At 34.0% G+C, this 21,453-nt stretch overlaps 1 protein-coding gene across 1 annotated transcript in view; it reads right to left on the bottom strand.

The window, feature by feature from the left end:
• Positions 1 to 21,453, bottom strand: part of LOC128238054 (uncharacterized) — a 52,851-nt gene that overhangs the window by 6,868 nt on the left and 24,530 nt on the right. The window contains exons 2-4 of the mRNA XM_052953632.1: positions 19,889 to 19,988; positions 17,840 to 17,977; positions 14,753 to 15,085 (exon numbers count right to left, since the gene is read on the bottom strand). Coding sequence (XP_052809592.1) covers positions 14,753 to 15,085; positions 17,840 to 17,977; positions 19,889 to 19,988 — 571 coding nt within the window. The remainder of the gene's footprint in view (positions 1 to 14,752; positions 15,086 to 17,839; positions 17,978 to 19,888; positions 19,989 to 21,453) is intronic.

The raw sequence follows: 21,453 nt of genomic DNA, 5'->3' as shown, positions 1-21,453 counted from the left end.
CTATAAAACAAATGTTGGGCTTAGTTCTGGCTCCCAAAACTTTAATGTAAATATTTATTTTTTATGTTTGCTACACATTAAAGGGTTAGGTTGAAAATAAATTTTAATAAATAAAAACAATAAATTTATTCCAAATTTGTTATCTGTTAGATTTCTTATCATTCAAAATAGAAAAATAACAGCAAAATAAACTTAACATTTGTCAGGTCAAATGTAGGTCACGTGGGTATTTTTTGAAAATCTTGTTTTCACGTGATTAAATTTGCAAACATCTATGACCTAATTAAGGAATGTTTATAATCGGATTTATTATAAAGGAATATACCTATATATTAACCGTTTTGAGAATGTGTTTGTGAACTTCATGTTACTTCATAAACCTGATAATATAATTAGTTTGTATGTACAATGCATACAAGTGAAATAACAGCGTGACATAAAAAAGTCAAGAATTCTGCTTGGGTTTGGATACGACGGTCTATACAGCGAACACGTCCCAAAAGGTAACATATAACATTGAAGTTTTTAACTATGTTGGACTAAGCGCCTTGGTTAGGTCAAAATGTTGCCTGAATATGCAGCAAAACACAATCTCAACAAGCTATTATTGACGTTACTTATGAAATAAATATTCAAATTAATTTTAAAGATTTATTGTTTCATTTTACACTAAATCGTGTCTTACGTTTGATAAGACTTAAAATACAACAAAAAAAATCGCAGGTGTTCTCGTCAATCTCCCACGTTGGATACCTATCGTTATCGATACCATATGTTTCTGCCATGTATTTTGTAATGATCTCGTAATTTAGTTAAGCGGGAGTCGGTACTTTTTTTTTTTTTTTGGGGGGGGGGGTACTTTTCGGATTAGTGTTTTATTTTACACTTGATCGAGTTTTATTGGCGTAATATACAACAAGATCAACACTGAACTCAGTGCAGCATTTTTGACGTACACTCGATGGGTTTCAACGTCTCGTTCACGTGCGACCACAATTCTTTTTTTAAATTCTTTGCTACTAGGGTCTACACAGTAGTTTACATTTTATATTTTGAGTCAACGGTCTGCTTCCGGGGTGCTGGATTTTAAATCGACCATCACCCGCAAGGCCGTTTCATGGTAAGCTAGATCCGAGACATAAAATAATGACAGCAAGTCGCCACCTGTTTTTTGTTTAAATGGTTGGTACATCGCAAGTGATATAGGTTCTAGTAGTGAAACCATAGTTCATTCCGGCTGCATCGTGAGGAAGAGGATTTTGGGTTAAAAAACGATAAACACATATGGTGCTCATATTTAGTAAATATGAGCTATATATTAGGATAGGTAACTATTTAACCACTAGGCCTTCGCCATGAGGTTGTAGACCACGTTCCGCTGCATGGATACAAGGGTCACCGAAACGTGCCGAAATGCCGCTTGCGAACTCAATAGCCAGTAGCTCAATATTTAGCCCGTAAAAGAAAGAATGCAATTGCCCATTACACTATATAAAACCTTTGGCTTCCGAATGATTAAGGTTAGAGACCACTAAATAAATATAAATATTCAATAGTCAATTTACCAATTTGAACACTAAAATTACTGACTTCTATTGTTTCAAGACCCACAACATCATATATGGCAAGAATACTCAACTTGTGTTCATATCATTAAACAACGTCAGAGCTGATAAGAAAAGTTCGTTGAACCTTACCACAATGTATTCGAGAAAGTAATCACATCCGGTGTAAAACCTTAGGCTTCCGAATGATTAAGGTTAGAGACCACTAAATAAATATAAATATTCAATAGTCAATTTACCAATTTGAACACTAAAATTACTGACTTCTATTGTTTCAAGACCCACAACATCATATATGAGAAGAATACTCAACTTGTGTTCATATCATTAAACAACGGCAGACCTGATAAGAACAATTCGTTGAACCTAACAACAATGTATTCGAGAAAGTAATCACATCCGGTGTAGGAGTACAAACGATGCGGTAAAAACTTTCAATACTCTAAAAATTGAAAGGAGCCAATTGTTTGAGGTTGTTAGTGTGACCATGAATGATGAGAAACGTTGTTACGCAATATATTGACATAGCATCGTGATGTCATTAGGAATGTGTTATACGTGTGCGTAATTCACGATTACATATTACAAAATTTCACCTTTTCATTCCGTATGTTTGACACCACTTATGCTTAAAACTTTTAGAGAAAAATAATACAATGAAAACTACAGGGACAAGTCCAGTAGTCTGAAATTCAAAAATAAAACATGCTTAGGGGCCCAAGGCAAGGGTCCAAACGACAATACTAGGGACACAAACATATTAACACCACATACACAAATATAAACACAACAAACAGACCACAAACGCATCAAAATTGCTTTACCGTTAAATGATGGGATTAAACCTTGGAACGGTCAGTGAAATAAGGGGTCACTGGAACCCGAGTCTACTGGGGACTTAAACTAGTAAGCAAAGCCTTAGTAGTCTCAACCTTTATTACTAAGTTAAAAAATATATGCCTCACCAGAGCATGCTTCAACTTGAAAACAATGAAGAATAAAGTCGCCTTCGGCTCAGCCGATAAATTCCTACGCCTTGATAGATACACTTCCGCCATATACGGCACTAATCTGGTATTCTCTATTTACACGAATTTCTTACTCAATAATTTTAATGGCAGGATTATATTTTATTGCTTTTTGTTTTGGAATTTTTCTGAAATTTGGAATTTCAGAGGCTTATTTTGGGAGAAATAAACAGGGTTAATGTTTCCTATAAATAATTTACACAATTCTTCCGATGAGAAGCACACGACACATAACTGGAGAATACGAGAGGCTCGCAATGGGGTAATAAGTCTCTATTGACGAAAAATTACTGAAACATATTATGCTCTTAAAATAAATTAATAATTTAATAGTTTGCACTTAAATATAACATTTCATGTTTCAGTATCCAGAAAATTTCACTTCAAAACTTCATTTTATTAGTGCCTCTCGTAGGTTCGCCGACTCAACTATAAACCAATAAAAACGGTTCATTTCCTTGATTTCTTCTACATTATTTTTAAGCACAATATTTGATTGGTCTACAATCTAAATTTGTATATGAAAAACTACAGAAACAAGCTCAGTAGACAAAAGTTTAAACATAAACCCCGTTTATGACACAGTGTAAACGCCAAAGACAAAGAACCCAAAAACAAACAGTCACAAACAAGAAACATGGAACAACAGCACAAAACTCCAAAGAAGAATTTGTCTTAACATCTAGGTCAAAACTGAGGTTAAACAGCTATCGCCGAAAACTAACAATAAAAGCTAATGTCAAACTTTATCATTGCTTCAGAGAAGAAGAATAAGAGCACCACTTTGGGGGAAATGTTATAAGTGTTAAAAAATGTTAGTCAATTAATGCCTTGCAAGGAGTTGAGATCAACATGAATTTCATCTTCAAGAAATTCCTTTTCAAGTACTAGAAGACCTGTATCATGTAAAATAGTACCATTATACCCTCGATTCAAATAAGTATTAAAAAGGTAATTTAGTCGTTCAAGTTTTATTGGAGAAAGCACTAAATTTTACGTAGTTTTTTAAGAATGTAGCCATTGAAATCCGGATGGGTAATACAATTAACAATCAGAGATTTAAGACTTAACTGTATTTAAAAATCCATGTAGTAATTAGAAACATCAGGGTATGTCCAGTTAATGTATGTGTCAAACTGAGCATTAGTAAAAAATGCTGTTTTATCTTTTACAGCTATGAATGTAGTCTTTTCTCGCGCAAATGTTGTTGTTGTTTTTTCAATCAGAGGTGTTAATTTCTTGATAAGCAAATGTAAGGAATAGAGGTATATACTGTATAGTGTTGAATAGTATGGGGTTTTTTTCGTGGTGGAGACCAACCGTTAACTTTCAATACTACTAACAAAATCTAAACGATGATTGATAGACCAGAATAGGTTTATTCAAGAGATATCATAATCGAAGAAATGAAACGTATTTTGTTACAATATGTTTTAACATGCTTATCGCAGGCATACAAGATGTAAGTAAGGCAGAAACTTTTTCAGTTCAACATTTAATGTAAATTAACTATAAACCGTGATCCAGTGTATTGTTGGGACTCTATTATGATTCTCATTCAACACTACTTAGAATTGAGCATTGGATTCAATATATATTTTTAATTATACTAGTTTCATCAAGTGGCTAGGAATGTAAGTTCGACGCGACTGTTATTTATGAATGTGAATATTTACTAATTCGTCAGATAATAATAACATTATTAGCAGCTTTGTCTGTTGGAACAAAAACAAACGTTTTGTGTAAAGATTTGATATCTGCAATTAAGTAAGGGGTCATTAAAATAGGATTTGGAGGGATGGCCAAAGGATTATTATTATAAAAAAATATTTTACTTTCTATCAATGATGCTACTTTCCAACATTCTCTCTTTTGATCCAACTAGAACAGCATTTCATTGAAGCATACGTCAGTTCATTTCTACATGTATCATAATTAATATCAGATGATATTTAGTATTTAGGACCTATGTTTGACTGATTCCTCAGTAAATTATTTCCTAAAATTTTAAAATCTCTATTGATAATATGACTAACATTTTTGTACCAGTATTGAGAGCTGAGACAGTAGCAGGAGGAATGTGTAATTTTATGTCGTTATCAGAAACGGCTTTATTATACTTAAATATTAAACTTCGACTAGAGGTTTTACATTTATGACAGGCATTTCCTTACTTTTTAAATATTGTGAAATGCATTTCTCGACATTTTTATTTCTAAACAGACTATTAATATTGAAAATAGCTATACTTTATTACAGAAGGAAAATGTCATAAAATGCCTTTTCCGATAATCATTATCTTCAATGGATGGCCACAAGTAGTATTTTAAATAGCCGTACACAATGCAGGCACAGTTGTACATAAGGTATGTTCTAAGAATAATATGGTCTGCTTCATTATCAAGTGAATGTAACGAGGCCACAGACAAAGAACAAAACAGAACTAATTAATCTGTGTTTGCCATTTTGTATTAAAATATTAAAGCATTGGTCAATATTTAACTGTCTTTTTAGAATCCCATTGCGTCTTTATCCGTGTGATCTAGCTTTACGTCTTCTCTGTTTAAAAAGTGAAATTAATATGCCAATATCGGCATTTTTAAATATTTCCTTGATTTAATATGTTATTATTCAACCTTGTGTTATGCATTGTGTGCAGAAAGCACATTTGTATTCTAAATATATACATATTTTTACTTGAAACGTTTGCCATAAGACAATATAGAGGATTAGTGTTCATTTTAGTGTAAGATCGTAATATATATCTTCGTGTGCGCATCAAAATATTTACTTTTGGTGTTCACGAGGTGAAATATATTCCGATCTTGCACTAAACCTAACAGTTTTTCTTTTTTATTGTATGCCTAAAACGGATATAAAATGACATTTAATCGTTGATTTTCAAAAAAACGCGCCAAATTTTATGCGAACGCAACGTCATTTTGGTAACTACGTCATCGAAATTATGTCCCAGCCCTGTGCGCGCTGGTGATTAATTTAGAAATGAGAGCCGGCCATAATTCCAAAACAGTGAAATATATCAAAATATTATTTCACTGTTTGAAACAGTGAAAACTTATTTTCATTTCACTGAGAAATCACTATACATTACCGCAAAGCATATCAAAAAAGTTATATTTCGTGTTTGAGACATTGTTGTTGTTGTTGTTGTTGCTGTTTTGCAGTAAAATATACAGATAATATGGATTATATTTTGTTAAATCTGGTCCATTTACGTTTAAGCATTAATGTATAATAAACACAGATGTTAAGAAATCAAAACGGTAAAAAGTCATATGAAGCTAACTAGAAACTTCAACATCAAAACGTAAACACTTTTAATCCGAATTCTATCAAAATAAAGACATACTTGAAAACCTAAATGCCCTTCTACCTAAAGTATTATCTAACTATTTACTATAAACTACTACGCAAAATACCAGACATAGATTTTATGTGTATTTTAATCCAAAAACAAAAGGAAGCAAAGACGGTTGTGCCTCAAATTTCTTTAGAATTCAGTTTTTATCATTTCTTTAATCACCCTTCTACCTAATATATATATATATATATATATATATATATATATATATATATATATATATATATATATATATATATATATATATATATATATATATATATATATATAAAAGCTGTACTAACTTTTGCGGATCTTTGAAACACTAAAGTACATGCTTAATTAAGAATATGACTTTCGAAGATAAAAAAATACCGCATGTACAAAATACACGAAAACGTTCAATCACTAAAATTTAAATGGCAACCTTTTATGATTGGGAAATGGCGGTCGGTATCAGTGATACATTACATAACAAGTGAGAAATTTGTATTAACTATGGAATTTTGCGTTTTGGCAAAATTTATCTCTACGTATAAAAATTGTTAGGATGGCTGATCGATGAATCGATTTCGCAGAAACTGTTTGGGGACACTAATACGAGTTTACATTTTCACGATTTTCAGATAAATTGCGTTAGTTAAATTTGGAAACTAAACGCAAACGTATAAATTCATAATTAACAACCTGTGGGAACAGAGCTTCAGCAAGCGATGACTCTATTGACTTTGAGATCTCCTAGTTGAATCTGAATGCTGTGGGTTTGTATGTTTAGAGTGCGTTGAGACTGGGATTCGTCTCTCTTAATCAGTATGCCGTTTAAAAAGGCCGTTTATGCCGTTTAGATATCAACACCAAGTTATGCGTAATGCCAGGCGTATGACAGAAAGTAGATACGCTATAAACAGGGATTATCCTGGTCAAAACGTACGACATATAGAGAGAAACAAGCACAACAGGGTTCAGTTATAATGTTGACCGAGGCAGACGTAAAATAAGCACAATGAGCGTTTGTATGATACGGATTTCAGGTCATATGTAACCCAGTCTCTTACGCAGTGATCTCCCCTGACTAATAATAATAATAATAATAATAATAATAATAATAATAATAATAATAATAATAATAATAATAATAATAATACTTATAATAATAATAATAATAATAATAATAATAATAATAATAATAATAATAATAATAATAATAATAATAATAATCATTATTTTCTTTCCGCAGTCGATAATTTGAACGGTTATAGTGTTCAATCATATTTATTTTGTGGGTATCTCATTTAATTATTTAGGTGGCAATTAAAAAAATCGAAAACGAACTGGCATATTTCCTGCACATGTGATATCATTTCGCAAGTCGACAAAAATATTGACCGCTCGGGTATAGGGAATTTCACATAGAGAATATAAGTGAGGAATAATAATGTACGTTTGCGACCGGTTGTTAAGGGATGGTAAGGGTCCTAAATGGCAGAAAATATTTTTCCCACGCATAATCGCTGTTGTCCTTTCTTTCTGCATTCAGGAGCTCGCACTTTCTCCACGCCCATATCCATTTCTTTCAGAAATCCATTGTCCACCACACAGCCAAGAAGGAGTTTGTTCGTGTTTTTTGTTGTTTTTGTTGTTGTTTTATTCGGGGGGGGGGGGGGTATTATCAACTTATATAAGATAATATTGTATCGCTATTAAATGATATGGGTTTTTTTTTATCACAAACTGATCTTGATTCACATTTATGGATTAGGAGTGACAGAAGCAAACTAGTGATTAGTATGTATGTTTGTGTCACATATGACAAACAACATTTAGTAGAAATGTTATTTTATTAAAAACGATATATTTGATATGATTCAAGATAATATCATAACTAAAAAAGATGTATACTGTGAGGAAAATTGTTTATTCATGAATATTGGGAAAGTTACTTCACGTGTAGGTTCATTGTTGGATTACATTGTTAGTGGTATTTTTTGCCCGATAATTACGTAACTGATCTAGGCAATACGTAGAACTTTTTAAGAAAAAACAGTCAACCAATAGACCCGTTTACCGATATTATTATGCCCCCCCCCCCCTTCGAAGAAGAGGGGTATATTCTTTGCACATGTCGGTAGGTCGGTCGGTCGGTCGGTAGGTCGGTCCGTCGGTAGAACAAAACTTGTCCGAGTAATAACTCAACAATTCCTGGACGTATGGTCATAAAACTTGACATGAAGGTTGGCCTGACCAGTAGATGACCCCTATTGATTTTAGGGTTCATCGGGTCAAAAGTGAATGTCGCAGTGACCTTTAATAGTAAAATAATTTTAAAGCTTGTCCGAGCGATAACTCAACAATGCCTAGACCTTTGGTCATCAAACTTGATAAGGAAGTTGGGCCTGACAAGTAGATGACCCCATTTGTTTTGGGGGGTCATCAGGCCAAAGGTCAAGGTCACAGTGACATTGAATGGTAAAAGGTTGTCTGAGTGATAACTCAACAATGCCTGCACCCATGAATTCATAATTGACTTGGAGGTTGGGCCTGACCAGAAGATGACCCCTATTGTTTTGGAGGGGTCATCGGGCCAAAGGTCAAGGTCACAGTGACCTTGAATGGTAAATGGTTGTCCATGAGAAAAATCGACAATACCTGCACCCATGACCCTCAAACTTGTCTTGGAGGTTGGGCCTGACCAGTAGATGACCCCTATTGTTTTTGGGGGTCATAAGCCCAAGGTCAAGGTCACAGTGACTTTGAATGATATAAGGTTGTTCGAGTGATAACACGATTGTGCCTGAACCCATGGCCCTCAAACTTGACATGGAGGTTGGGCCTGACAAATAGATGATCCGTATTGATTTTAGGGGTCATTTGGCCAAAGATCAAGGTCACAGTGACCGTAAATGGTAAAAGGTTGTCCGTGTGATTTCTCGACAATACCTGCACCTATTGCCCTCAAACTTGACTTGGCAGTTGCGCCTGACCAGTAAATGACCCCATTTGTTTTTGGGGTTATCGGACCAAAGGTCAAGGTCACTGTGACCTTGAATGGTAAAAGGTCGTCCGAGTGATAACTCGACAGTGCCGGCACCCATAGCCATCAATCTTGACTTGGAGGTTGGGCCTGACCAGTATATAGCTCCTATTGATTATGGGGGTCATTGGGCCAAAGGTCAAGGTCACAGTGACTTTGAACAATAAAAGGTTGTCCGAGTGATATCTCAACAATGCCTGAACCCATGGCCCTCAAACTTGACTTGGAGGTTGGGCCTGACTAGTAGATGACCCCTTTTGATTTAGGGGTCAAAGTTCAAGGTCACAGTGACATTGAAAGCAAACTGGACAATTCATGGACCTATGATCATCAAATTGGACATGAAGGTTAAGCCTGACCAGTAGATGACACCTCTTGACTTTGGGGGTCATCAGGCCAAGGTCAAGGTCACAGTAACCTTTAACGCAAAAAAGTTAACAAATTTTCTCCCAGTGATATCTCAACAATGACTGAACCTATGATCATCAAACTTTACATGGAAGTTTGGCCTAACCAGGAGATGACCCTTATTGATTTTAGAAGGCATTGGGTCAAAGGTCAAGTTCACAGTGACCTTGAATGCGAAAATGTTTCAAGTGAAAATTCGACAATGTCTGCACCCATGGCCCTCAAACTTGACTTGAGTTGTGTCTGGTCATAACATACTCTATCCTCAAACTTTGAATGGTCATAATCTTAAAACGACCTCAACGGCATCCAATGTCAGAGACAAATCAGCTGTCATTTCGGTCCATGCACATTTCAATTAATTGTCCATATAATCCTGACAACATGGGGCTCAGGGGGGGGGGGTATAATGTTTGACAAACATTTCTTGTTATTTTTAATCAGACTGACTTGAGATAAAAAAGGTCGGGTGTGTGAAGATAAAAAATATGTTTCGAATAATGTTTGTTGGTATTAATGACTCTAAGGTTGTTGACAACTGTATTGTTAAAAAAATCTCTTTGCAGGAACTTACATATTATAAAGTACATTGTCCAAATATTTTGTTGTCAGATCATTGTTTGATTGAATTCGGCATTAATTATTACTATACTAAAAATTCAACATTCCATTTTAATGACGGCGCAAATAATAATAATAATAATAATAATAATAATAATAATAATAATAATAATAATAATAATAACAATAAAAATAACAATAATAATAATAATAATAATAATAATAATAATAATAATAATAATAATAATAATAATAATGATAATAATAATAATAATAATAATAATAATAATAATAATAATAATAATAATAATAATAATAATGATAATAATAATAATAATAATAATAATAATAATAATAATAATAATAATAATAATAATAACAATAATAATAATAATAAAAATTATATTGGTGTGCTTAAATTTAATGAGGATAATGAAAAAAGTATCTATAAACTCAATCGCTCATTAGTGAACAATACAAAGTTGTGCTGGCACACCTAAAATAGGACATAGGAAGTGCGTCTTCTGAAAATAATATTGACAGTAATTTGAATCATTTCCTTACAGGTATTGACAATGCTTGGCAGCCTTTTTTCTCTATAAAATCTAATGTGAACAATAGCACATGTAATCAAGAAGACATAATACTTTCAGGCCATAATTGTTCCATACGATGTATTTTTAAAGCTGAAGATGTTATTTATTTTAGAATAAATATATACAAAAATAACAGTACAGCAAAAGTAAGATGAAATGGATTGGAAAACAAGCAATGTTATTGCTGATACTAATTCCTTTCCATGTAGCAGTGTACAGTTACGAATTGCATAGAATGTCAGTATATGAAGTGTACAGTATTGAATAATAATAGTAGAAAAAACAAACAAACAATAAAAAAAACGCAAAAATATCCTGTCACACACTCTGCCCCGATGAAAAGCGATCGATACACCAATGGGGTAGACTATTAGGCTTCAAAACGCTTTGATGCTGCAATGAATCTCTGGACTTTTTAAAGCAAGCTTTAATTGGCATCAAGGGTAAGGCGATCATTACCGAAAAAGAGATTTTTTACAGTAGCAGCACACGGTAAATCATGGATAAAACGGTCACGCATTATTGGTATCTAGGACACTGAGTGAGATAATGTGACACAGTTTCAACAGCATCTCAAGCACAAGGGGAAGAAGGGATTTTGTTTCTTCTGTAAAGGTCATAATTTGATGGGCTACAACCTAATCGCAGACGAGCGTAATTAACTTGATGTTGTATGTTTCCTACATTATACAGGGGTAGTGGTTTCTTTTGTTTCGTGTTAACTGTGTTAAGTGATTTTCACTGGTCAGGGGCAAAATTGAAGTAGCATAGGCTTGAGTGTTACAAGGGATGACTGGAACATCTGAGCGATTTCGTAGGGCATATGGCTGAGCTCTCGGCTGAGGAATAAGATTTGTAAAATACTCTGGAGAAAGACCATTTTTCATTGAAAGAACAGAATGAAGCGATGTTTGCGTCTCTTTTCCGCCAGTGTATCCCAGTTAACGTCAGCCATAAGTCGATCAATACTACAAAGTTTGGTAGCATCGGTTACAATTCTAGCCGCCTCGTGATGGACAACTTCGATATAATTTTAAATTCATTACTACAATTGTCCCAGACAACATCGGCATACTCGAGTAAATGTCTAATAAATGTGACATTCATTTTATCCAAGGCTGCACGGGCAATAACAAACTTTAATGTCCTAAGAATACCAATTCTCTGCCATGCCTTGTTGATGTTTGAAGATATGTGAGATTGTCATTTGCCATCTGAAGAGAAGGTTACCCAAAGTTGTTTATGAGTACTGATTTGAGATATGGGAACGTTGTGGAGATAAAGTGGGGATTGATTTTGTTGTTGACGTTTACGTGACGAGAAAATAGAACAGATTCTGTCTTAGATGGATTAAAAGTTACTAGCCATTTTTCTTCGTCCAGTATGATATTTGAGACAGGTCATGGTTAAGGTCGGTTGCAGAAGTTACGGAATAAAGTTCGACAATAATGTAAAGTGTCATCTGCGAATAGGCGGATGTTTGCTTAATGCCAGTGACAATGTCATTAATGAGGAAAGGAAGAGCAAAGGACCAAGGATATATCCTTGAGGAACACCAGCGTTGATAGTGAGGATTCCTGAAGCAGAGTTGGGTAAGACTACCCGTTGTTTGCGGTCAGAAAGAAAATCAATGAAGAAGTGAACCACTTTAACCGATTTATGACAGCTTATGAATACGGCCATGGTGCAAAACTCTGTCGAATGCCTTTGATACGTCACAAAAGACAGCCCGTACTTATTTCTCTTCATCTAAGGCTTTGCTGACGTCGCTGTAAAATAAAGCAAACTAGTTGACGCTAGAATCGCCTTTGATGAAACCAGATTGGAAGGATGTAAGTATTCTGTTCGAGATGACGTAGTGGTAGAGGTATTTGTGGATGCAGCGCATGAGTTTGCCATTACAAATTAGAAGTGATATTGGTGTATAATTGCAGGGAGGACTGGATGGATCAGATTTTTTGAAAATGGGGCAGACGTTCGCCCACTTCCAATGAGAAGGGAAAGTCGAGTTTGCCAACAATTTGTTAAAATAACTCGAGGGAGGTACAGCAAGTTTGTCTTTGCCCTCTTTAATAAGTTTGGGACTAATCGAGTCAGGACCACTGGCTTTACTTGGATCAAAACAGGAAATTGCATCTGGAACGTACTGGAAATATTTCCGAGAGGAAAGTGGATGGAACGTTCTCAACTGTAAAAAGGGTATGTTGCTGCGGTTCTATGGTTGATTGTTTGATAAAGTACGAGTTTAGAACGTCTGCCTTTTCTTCGTCGGAATCTGCCTTAATTGTTTCACCAAGAAGAGTTGGTATTGGTAAAGATGATTGTTTTTGAGTTAGTTGTTTAGCTAGTTTGAACCATAATTTAGTTGTTATGTTATCAGAGTTAATTTTGTTCATTATTTTATGTTCGTATTCCTTTTTATTTTTTCGAATTAAATTTGTTGTTTCGTTGCGATAGTTTCTGAGTTGTTCCCAAGTCAGTGCATTATTTGAAAGTTTAGCTTTTCGGTGTAATTTGTTACGTTATTTAATTCCTTGTTTTACCTCTTTGTTTATCTAAGGGACGTCGCCTGGACAAATAATAACATTTTTATTTGGAATGCTCTTAGGGGCTAATTTTAAGATTGAGTTAGCGATTGTGTCTGCGGTAGCATCTAGATTTTTTATTGTTTTTTTTATGAACGACAAGTCGGAAGATCTGAGTTAACCGTTATATTTTACATAATCGCCTTTGTCATATAACCATATTTGGCGCTGAAGATAAGTCTGCTTAGGTTTTGTGAATTATAAACAGCATCAGTCGGACAGTGAAAACGGACAAGATTTGGAACAAAAGGATCTGCGACGAGACTTGAAAGAACTTGATTGGAGTGTTTATTGAACATGAGGTCAATAAAATGAACTAGAGTGCTCGGTGAAGTGAGTTGGTGAGTTAATGGGCTGTTCAGAATTTATGGAATCTACACATTGTATTTGACGGATTCAAGCTGATGTTGATGTTAAAATCGCCTGCTACAAGTACGATGTCCACATGCTGGTTGAAAGCTTGGTCGAGTGAATGTTCCATGTTTAGTCACTGTGTGTTGTTTAGGCCCTTGAAAGTGTGAATAGTTGTACTTTGGTATAGTTTTACTGCAAAATCTCCAGCTGGTAAATCGCAAAAGGCAATATACATATTTAGAAAATATTTAAATAAATATGTTAATATAACTCCTGAGCATAAAGTTGAACTCTTTGATAAACTTAGTGAGCTAATTTTGTTGTACGGGTCTGAAGTATGGGGCTCTATGAAAAGAATCCATATGGAAATAATACAAACGCAATTGATCATATATATATATTATTAAAAACTAGTAAATAAAATGATTTCATCCTAGAAGCGATGCTAAATAAACATGATAAGGTAATGGCTTAAAGTCATTTGTTCTCACAAAACGCAAATACAATTATCTTGTTTACAAACTACCTTTAGATGATATTAAACTTAGTCCTTTGAAACAAACTGGGAGAAACAAGTTACATTTTTTCAAGTTTATTGGGATTCTATCATGTTTGGTTATCACAAAGTGTTAAAGATAACCCTAAATGTTTGCTACTTTTTAAACAAACACCAACATATAATTTGGTTCAAGATGTTCATGGCAGTCGTCTATGAAATTGTCTTTGTTATAGAAATATATTTCAATTTAATTTCAATTATATTTGAAATGTGTTAACATCGAGCAGTATAGGAATGCTCTCAGCAAATTAAGAGTATCATCTCATAGACTACGTATTGGAACTGGCGGATGTAATAATACATATATTTTTGATTGGACTTTTCCGACTTGTAGTATTTTAGAAGATGAGTTTTACTCTCTTTATGAATGTAATATGTATTCCGAAATTATATAATTATTCATTATGTTGAATATAAACTGAAATAAATCTGTGTTCTGTCCTATGATTAACATACTAAATGATTAATTTTGTATGTAAGTTAATAAATTTGTTACAATTTAACTGTAAATGCCACTTGAGCGTATCCTTAAACAAGATTACATTTACATAAAAACCTTACAAGAATTTTAAATCTAATTTTAACTTAAAGAAACTAGAATGTATTTAAGATTGGTACTTAAAAACTTTTATACTACATATTAAAATGTCATAATGATTGATTGCATTGCTAGATACTGAAGTCGAATTACTGAAAGAACTTACCTTTGCAAAAACCGACCTTAAGCATATCCCCAGCACCTTTGTGTCCATGCTTTAGAAGCAGTTTTGTAAGAATTCCATACCAATTCGGATGTTTCCCGGAAACCCGTTCCAATAATAATTCCGAAGCTTCAATGGCTCCTTTGTTGGACATCACGCATTCTATTTCTTGCTTGTCGTCCGATATCAAGAGATCATGGTGCAAGAGATGTGCCATTATTTCTCGAGGGTTAATCATTTCTCGAAGCTGCGGCATCATAATTGATACGTATTTCCTTTGTTCCGTGTCATCGACAATTTCATGGCGTCTTATTTTCTTCAGCAGACATGTGAATTCTGAATACAATTGCATTATTATTTGGAATACAATATAAACATATTTCGTTTTCACAAATCAAAGCTAAATTATTTACACGGAACTTAGTATTACAATTACATTTACATTTGCCAAGTCACTATGAATGTTTAACCCATTACTTTCCCTACATAAAAGTCGAGATTTGCCCTCTGTCTTATTTCAACCGAGTAACACCAAAAAACGTTGGTTTCCGCTTGCGGTATTTTTGTTGCTCAATTATGGTTTTCAATATTCCGATTTTCCGAATGTTTTTTTTATTTGGTCGAAATTTTTCGTTTTTGATATCTTATTGAGCAACACGTGTTTAAAAGAATCATAAGTATTGCTAAGAAATCTGATTGGTTTGTTTGTAATTAAAAGCTGTATTGAAACTTTATTTGTTTCAAAAAGGTTGCCCTTTTATTTATATACATGTATATGAATGTTTCTTCGATGGCCCTCTACCAACCATACTATTGTATGAAATGTCGAAACAAACTTCATTCCTTTTAAATAAATCTCTAAGCTATCAAGTGTACATACAACTAAAGGTTTTACAAAGAATGACCGAAAGGGTCCGAATTGGTTCTTCCCAAACTCATATCGCTTGTGCTTTGATAGAATTGCAAATTAGATGATTTTCTTGACTAATAATGAATGACCTTAAATATTTCCTCAGCTGGCAAAGGACGTCGGATAGACGTCGAATGACCATCGGATTTACAGTCGGATATGAAAGTTTGATCCGACGTCTAGATCTGACAACTTTCCGACCAAAACCGACCGTAGTGCGACCAATTTTCAATCAAACATTTACTTTACGTAAGACGGTGACATGAACTTAAGGTGCGCCCTACTCATAGCGAAAAGAAATCGGGTAAATATAACCAGAGCTATAATTAAATGTTGAACGGTATTTTGGATGTCATCATATAATATTTAATGTATTATATGAAGTATTATTTGAATGTTTGAAATAAACAAAACTAAGGATTCCAAACACAATCCTATGAAAGGTCTTCATAAACACTTGCTTTATACTAAGTTGGGTCAAGATATGTCAACCCTAACTAAAGTTATTCAGTTTCAACCGTTTTTCTATTTTAAGTTAAAGTGACCTTGACCTTGACCCTAGCGACCCTAAACACAATCCCATGAAAGGTCTCCATAACATCTTCCTATGTCAACTCTAACTTTTGTTTGACGCCGCCCGGCCGAACAACGACGTTCGTCATTCTAATAAACAGGTTTTACTCTGTGAAAACCTGGTTAATAATCTGATCAAATGTGTAATCTGACTATGGGATGTAATAAGACTATTGAAATAGTTTTCAAGAACTACCGATTTATTAGTTCAAATGTATACTATTTGTACGCACGCGCGCATACGTACTTATTCCTTCTGAATTCTTTTCTTTGATATTTTAATTTCCATTTTACATCGTTTGCGACATTCCATTACTGTGGTGGTCGATGGCACTATGGGTACAAAGGCACGAACACCTACGTTCAAAAAGTGAATGTAATGTTTACAGGATATTGGATTGAAAGTGAAAGGGCAAGAAATTTGATGTAACCATAAGTGTGAACGACAACAGTGACCTTGACACAAAAACAAGTATGCTTTTGACATTTTCTTACTAAATACCGGCTTCCATGCGGTATGCCATTCTTGGTGATGTATCTTGGTGATGTAGCTTTTAAGAACATTCAAAAACACATTTGGAATCCGGATCCTAATTCTGTATTACTTTCTGCTATTTGCAAATGGCTCTTTACGAAAATCATATATAAAGGATAATTGTTTGTTTTAGGGTAAGATCGTAATATATTTCACCGAGTGAGCAGCACAAGTTATATTTCACGAGCGGCATAGCCATGAATGAAATTCACTTGTGATGTTCACGAGGTGAAATATATTGCGATATAACACGGAATCAAGCAATTTTTCTTTTATTATATGCCTTAAAATGGTATTAATGACATTTAATTGATTCTAATAGAAAATCGCGCCAAACTGTATGCGCAAGTGACGTCATTTCGTTAATGACGTCTTTGAGTTTGTGTCCCAGCCCTGTGCGCGCTGATGTTTGTTTTGTTTGTGATTTTATGTTCTATGTCTTTGGCGTTTACCCAGTGCCACTAAACCGGGTTTATGTTTAAACTTTTTGCTACTGAGCTTGTTTCTGTAGCTTTTTGCATAAAAAATTTGATAGCAGAACGGGTTGAAATTTTATAACAGTGAAAATTATTAAATAATTTTTACTGTTTGAAAGACCATTTTTATTTCACTGATAAATCTCTAGAAACCATCGGCAAGCATAGTAGTCTTTGTCTTTATATTAGTGCTATTCTGAACTACAATGTAGCTCTCCGGTGAATGATAACTGTTCATTGTCTTACCTTAACATATCACTTGCATTAAATACTTAAACTATGTCTTTACGAGACGGCTAGCTAACTAGTCATTTAAAGAGTCGTGATGCCATGAGCAACTTCCATCAGGCAAATAAAAACATTAGTGAAAAGACTGAATAGCCTGCAACCTACACTTGATGTTTTCGTATATTATCTACAAAATTTATCGATAACTATCGAAATGATTCAGTATTTCAAATGTCATATAGCATACTTGCATTTCAAAATGAAATATAATTTCTTATTTCTTAACTATTCTAATGAAGAGAGATATACTAAATACAATGAAATGTGAACGTTGTGTAAAAGAGCACATTCTAGCGGCGTTTACATACTGGTTTTCTCAAGAGCATTTAGGAATTCTCGCCATCTGCCTGGGTCTGGTGAAGACTTTATACTGTCCAAAAGTAAGTCTGTCGCAACTGCTGGATCGATATCTCCAATTTTTCTTATTTTATCCTTTTCCCTTTCATCTGAAAAAAAATGTAAATGGTTAATTTATTTACATCGATTAACAAAGGTGAAATTACATGTCAATATATTTATTATTCATATTTTACACTTACAGTAAGTCATATACGAGTAGTCCTTTAGTTGATATTATTGAGAGGTTATGAAACACGGCATGCACGTGTACTTGTTAAGCTACACGTGTGTGTGAAAGTTGAAGTTAAGTTTAAAAGGCGTTTGAAAAAATTCACTTGAAACTTGTTCTCTTAGGCTCGTTGATGCCGCATATATCACGTTCCTCATTCTATCGAACATTTCCTTCGAAACTTATACAATGACCTAACCCTGGATGAAGTAGGGCATAAACAGTGGTCCGCTGGTACATGTAACCGTACAAGTAATGTTTCGCAACTTCTCTTTTAAACTAAGACTTCTCTTTTGAAAAACTACTTTAAACATATAACTCTTACATAAAGTATTTGACAACCCTTAGTCAATGACAATATATATGTGAGAAAAAAGAAGGATCCATGGAAATGGATGAATCACTTCATACATTTTGGCGCTCATTTATATAAAAATACTGCATTATTTTATTAAAAACAAGCAAAGTCGTTGAATTGATATCCCCCGCCTGATTAGGCAAAGTTCATGGATTTGAAATGAAAAGTAGGTGGAATAATCCTATATTAACATGTAATATGGCTGCAGAGAAATGGGCCGTTATGAACGATGGATATAAGGTTTAGTTTGTTTGGAATTATTTGAATTAAACGTTTTGTATATACAGTAACATTTGTAACAGTTTCTATGAATTTGAATGATATCAAAGTGAAAGTTCAGATATGTCTGAAGTGATACAGTAAATAGCGGGAAATGACTCATGGTGAATCATGAATAGGAGCTTCATGTTGGTGATTATTTATTATAACCTATCATAATCAATTATAATGGAATTTGCTGAAAGTAAATTATCATAAAATACATATATTTATTATCATGTGTTCAGCCGTACATGTATGAACATAATCCGACCAATCAATACCATGCAATGGTTTTGGACAAGAGTTTTGTAAGATTAGACCTAGTGACCTAATCTTTTATCACATGTGACCCAGTTTTTTTATCACATGTGACCCAGTTTTAAACTTGTCAAAGAGTTCATCAAGGAAAACATTCTGGTCACGTTTCATGAATATTAGACCATACATAATGCCTATAATGTGTTCCAAAGATTTTTCTAAGATTTGAGCTAGTGACCTAGTTTTTGACCCCATGCGACCCATTTTTACAAGCGGTGCATATTTCATCAAGGGGTACATCCTGACCAAGTTTAAACATAATCTTACCAATCATTACCATGGTATGGTTTCTGACAAAAAATTTCAAGGATTTGACCTAGTGACCTAATTTCCGATCATATGTGACCCAGTTTTATATACGTCCAAGAATGTCAAGGAAAACTTTTTGATTAAGTTTCATGAATGTTTGACCATGTATAATGCCTCTAGTTTGTTCCAAGGATTTTTCTAAGATTTGACCTATTGAACTAGTTTTTGACCCCATGTGACCCACTTTTACAAGTGGTCGAGATTTGATCAAGGAGAACATTCTGACCATGTTTAAACATTTTCTGATCAATGCCTACCAAGATTTGGTTCCGGACTGACTAACGGACGGAATGACGGACGGACGGCCAACGCCAAAACAATATCCCCCTCCCGAAACCTTCGATTCGGCGGGGGATAAAAAAGTCAATTGAAGTTAACGCATCGCATTATGGTTCATTATGCACTCGTTTACACGAAGTACTGTCTGAATCTGCACATAATACCAATTTATTTATTAAAAACAATGATCTGCACTATGTAGGAGGTTAGAAAATATTTACGAAAGAACGCATGTGTATCCTCTTATCATGCACGATAACTCACCAATTAAAAACAGCAAGTGCAAAATTTGTTTTGGGATCAAACGAAGTCGAATATCTCCTCTGAATATTCCAACCAGCTTTTGATATTCCGGTTCTTCATCCTGTAAAACGAGTTTCATATAAATATATAAACATGCTAAGTTGTATTTTATTATAAGTTTCTTCTGGTTTTAGTAATCACAATGATGCAAGGCAAAAATAAAAGTGTGCTCCGGAATCAGAATTTTCTCCACATCGGGCATTTTATGGACGTAAAGGGATAACATGTTGTTTTTGATCTGAAAGGAAAAGCCATGGCGTTTAGTGAACATATTTTGGTGCTCAACATCACAAAAACAACCCCTATTACAAAATGATATTGACGCAAAACTTGCATCTTGCTTTCTGACTGTCCATATGCTGGATTCACCTGAAATTATTCCCATTCTTGTAGCAATTTTGGGTTTAAATACAACTACATTTTAAACCATTCTGTTAAAAATGTTTATAATAAACATGCCAAACTATATAAACATCTAAACAGGTTTTAAATACCAGCATAGGAAAAAAGTAAACCTTGTCAAGGACCTTAAAAATACAACGAACTCGACTGTTTGGAAATAATTACATTATTATCTGTAGTATTAATGCTTAAAGGAAGATTTAGAATAGATTTTGATGAATATCTAATTTAGCTCTAGTGGCCATGCTGTATTGAGCCAGAACTGTTTGAACTAGCGTGTGAGAGGTCAATGCTAATAAGTTTCAGACCAAGTATCAAATGAATCGTCCAAGCAATTCATAAAATATTTACCTATCGACCTGTTTGGAACCGGCATGACCTATATCCGACTTTGATGTAGATTTTATTAAAGAAAATAATTTTGAACAAAGTTGTATGTATCGATGATGTTATGGTTGAATGCAGAATAATAGTGATCTTTGTGATGTTTATTCATACGGAAACCCTTATATTCGAAATTGGCCTAGATTTGATAAAAACGATCATTCTGCACAGAATTATCGATGATCTTTCTGAACGGAATTCTCGATGATTCGTTGAAAACGTTTTTGTATGCTTTGACCAAGTATTTTAGTTTTTTAAGTGACATGACCCACATCTAAACTCGAGGTTATTAAGGAGTTATTTTATATCTGTATGACAGTATTTGAAAAAAAAATATTAGATAAAAAAATCGTGTTGTTCTCAAATCCTTATTAAAAAAACACATTTATGACACTGCCATTTTACGACAGAGATGAGCGTTAGGTTCCCCAACGTTGAGTTTTTATTCTCCTACTCTGAAATAAGTGAAGAATTTTAAACTTTTTCTTCAATAGTGTCGAATATGGTATTCGTGGGGATATAGGATAATCCTCCAGGCCGGTTTCATGCCAGACAATTGCCACTCGAAGAAGATTCGACAGCATATTTTTTTTTCTCCTGGTTATGAAAAAAGGTTTTAGTCTATATGAACGTTGAATTTGCTATGCGAAATATTATTTTAAAGAGGACCTGTCATAATAAATAAATTATAAAATGAATCAATACATTATTTAAGTTGTATTAACCTTTTGATACAATCT

This window comes from Mya arenaria, chromosome 6, assembly GCF_026914265.1.
Source record: "Mya arenaria isolate MELC-2E11 chromosome 6, ASM2691426v1".
Lineage (NCBI taxonomy): Eukaryota > Metazoa > Mollusca > Bivalvia > Myida > Myidae > Mya > Mya arenaria.
Note: the sequence above shows the minus strand (reverse complement) of the source record. Positions and strands in the feature narration are given on the sequence as shown.